The sequence below is a fragment of the Odontomachus brunneus genome, unplaced genomic scaffold (genome assembly GCF_010583005.1).
Source record: "Odontomachus brunneus isolate Ranch 3 - 2012 unplaced genomic scaffold, Obru_v1 Obru_scaffold_024, whole genome shotgun sequence".
NCBI classification, from domain to species: Eukaryota; Metazoa; Arthropoda; class Insecta; order Hymenoptera; family Formicidae; genus Odontomachus; species Odontomachus brunneus.
The window spans coordinates 2,617,223-2,619,505 of NW_022639474.1; the positions used below are offsets into that span (position 1 = coordinate 2,617,223).

At 40.3% G+C, this 2,283-nt stretch overlaps 1 protein-coding gene across 15 annotated transcripts in view; it reads left to right on the forward strand.

Moving 5' to 3' along the window:
- The window catches only part of LOC116842298 (collagen alpha chain CG42342), a 294,572-nt gene extending 292,295 nt beyond the window's left edge, over positions 1–2,277 (forward strand). For 13 of the 15 annotated variants that reach the window (XM_032811294.1, XM_032811279.1, XM_032811283.1 and 10 more), the window contains one exon: positions 219–2,277. Coding sequence is in view for 2 of the 15 variants with exons in the window: in XM_032811289.1 (XP_032667180.1) it covers positions 219–299 (81 nt within the window). In the remaining 13 variants the exon portion in view is untranslated. The remainder of the gene's footprint in view (positions 1–218) is intronic. The other 2 variants (XM_032811289.1, XM_032811284.1) reach the window with 1 other exon arrangement.
- The last annotated feature ends 6 nt before the right edge of the window (positions 2,278–2,283 follow it).

The following is a 2,283-nucleotide window of genomic DNA, read 5'->3' on the forward strand; positions in this document are numbered from 1 at the left end:
CCCCCCCCCGACTTCTCCCCAGAGCTAGCTAGCGTGCTGTCGGAGAGATCGCGCGATATGAAATCTAGTGCAGCTTCTGCGTATGTTGTACCCATTGGACGCATCGAGACGATACCGTCGGGAATAGATGATTTAAGCTTGCTTGTGAACTCGCGCGAGAGCACGATCTCGTTCGCACAAAAAAACGATCGATGACACTGTTCCGTTCTCTTTCGCAGCCGAGGAGCAATATCCTGAGCAGATGGCTGGAGGAGGAAGAGGAGGAGGAGGAGGAAGCGGCGGACGACGAGCGGCAGTGATGTTGCAAGGACAATAGCGCATTTTTCATAAGGACTCCTATGTATCCACCCGTTCCCGTCTCGTCACGACGCAAACGACCGCGTTAACGAAAGAAAAAAAAAAAGAAAACAAATATATATGTATATATACATATATATATATACATGCCAAAAAATAATCATCTTGCCATCAAGTGTTGTAAATATGTGTACTTACAGTGTCTAGCGTCCGCAGTGCGTGTACATAAGTATAATTAGAGCTTACTGCGCCCATTACGATCGTATCCGACGACGTATCGTCGGCTCACGCGGTTTACCTGTAAACGTCACACACGAGAGTATACGACGATCGACCGGCGATCGACACTTCCGGCACCAAGTGCGCGACAACTCGCCTGCCCACTCGGGAATGAACAGAGAGAGAGTTCCGGGAAAGTTCGCGGTCCTCGTCGGAGCCGCCGGAGACGACCACCACGGAGACAAGACGGAACAAGCAGACACGAGAACGTCGTAAGAGAGAGAGAGAGAGAGAGAGAGAGAGAGAGAGAGAGAAAGAGAGGAAGAGAGGGAGGGGAAGAAGTTTAGGTGCCAGGAAAGTAATTACGAAGACGCAAAGTGAAGTGTGCAGGAAGGACATTTTGTGGACGAGCGTGAAGGTTTCGTGGTGCGAGTTGGGAAGAAGAGGCGCGTTTGCTCACGGAGTTATCAAGTGGCCGAGCACTCGAACGCTCGGTATATCCACGAGTGAACGGTATTTGTGGCAGGGACAAGCCCAAGAACTCCCCGGGCGGACTCGACGAAACGCGATGACATTCGCAGGACGAGGGGCAGAGAGAATCGCATTGCGCCAATGGATTAACTCTCTGGATTAACTCTCAGTCTCGCGGTTGAACTCGCGCTCCGAAAAGAAAAAAGACGGAAAATTCCCTTTTCACGCGAACATTAGCACGAACGAGCGAGCCGACTCGCTCGGGACATGAAACATATCGTTACACCTTGTATACACGGAGGAAATATGTGGTAGTAAAAGTCACATTAAAATAACCTTGACTGAAATTGTAGTATAAATTACTAGAGAAATAGCAAGTCTGACGACCTACCGAATATACGATAGAAAACAACATTCAAGTAATTACAATAATTTTGTTGGAAAGTGTCAAACTTGCGTAATATTTTTAAATAAATAAATGCATAGTAATTTCGGTCATAATTCTAGATCCAAGATTACAGTAATTTTGTTGTACAAGTCATGTTGAAATAAATTTTTTACAATGTTTTCCATAAAGCTGAACTGTACAGAAAAATTACAGTTTACATTAATATAGAAATAGTAAAACTGTAACAAAGCAAATATACGATATAAAAAAAAATCAAGTGAAATAAAGTACAAATTCCCGAACACGTACTTAATCCTGGACATTCTTATTGTTTGGATCTTTTTAAATACGAATATTTAAACTTAACATAGAGTATATGTATATCTTAACATAGAGTATATGTATATCTTAATATAGAGTGTATGTATACACTCAATATTTGTATACTATATATTTTATGTTGAGAATTTAAATATACTTATATTTAAAGACCAAAACAATAAGAATATCCAGAATTAAGTACATGTCTGGGCACTGGTACATTTTTACTTTAATTACAATAATCTTGTTAGAAAGGTCAAACATTTTTAAATAAGTATATAGTAACTTCAATCATAACTTTGTATGGTCCAAGATTACAAGATTTGTAACTTACAAATTAATTTAAGACATTTTATGTAATTTAAGATTATAACATTTGTAAAGAGATTACAAGATTTGTTGCAGTTTTTACTGCAATATTTTCTCCGTGTATACAAGCGTCTCGGAAAATTCTCAATCGTACACTCTCGGAATCTCGTGTCGCGGGATCAGGTCGCCCAAGCTCAAGAGTTAATCCCTACGTCACACATGTCAGGCATATATATATATATATATATATATATATATATATATATATATATATATAT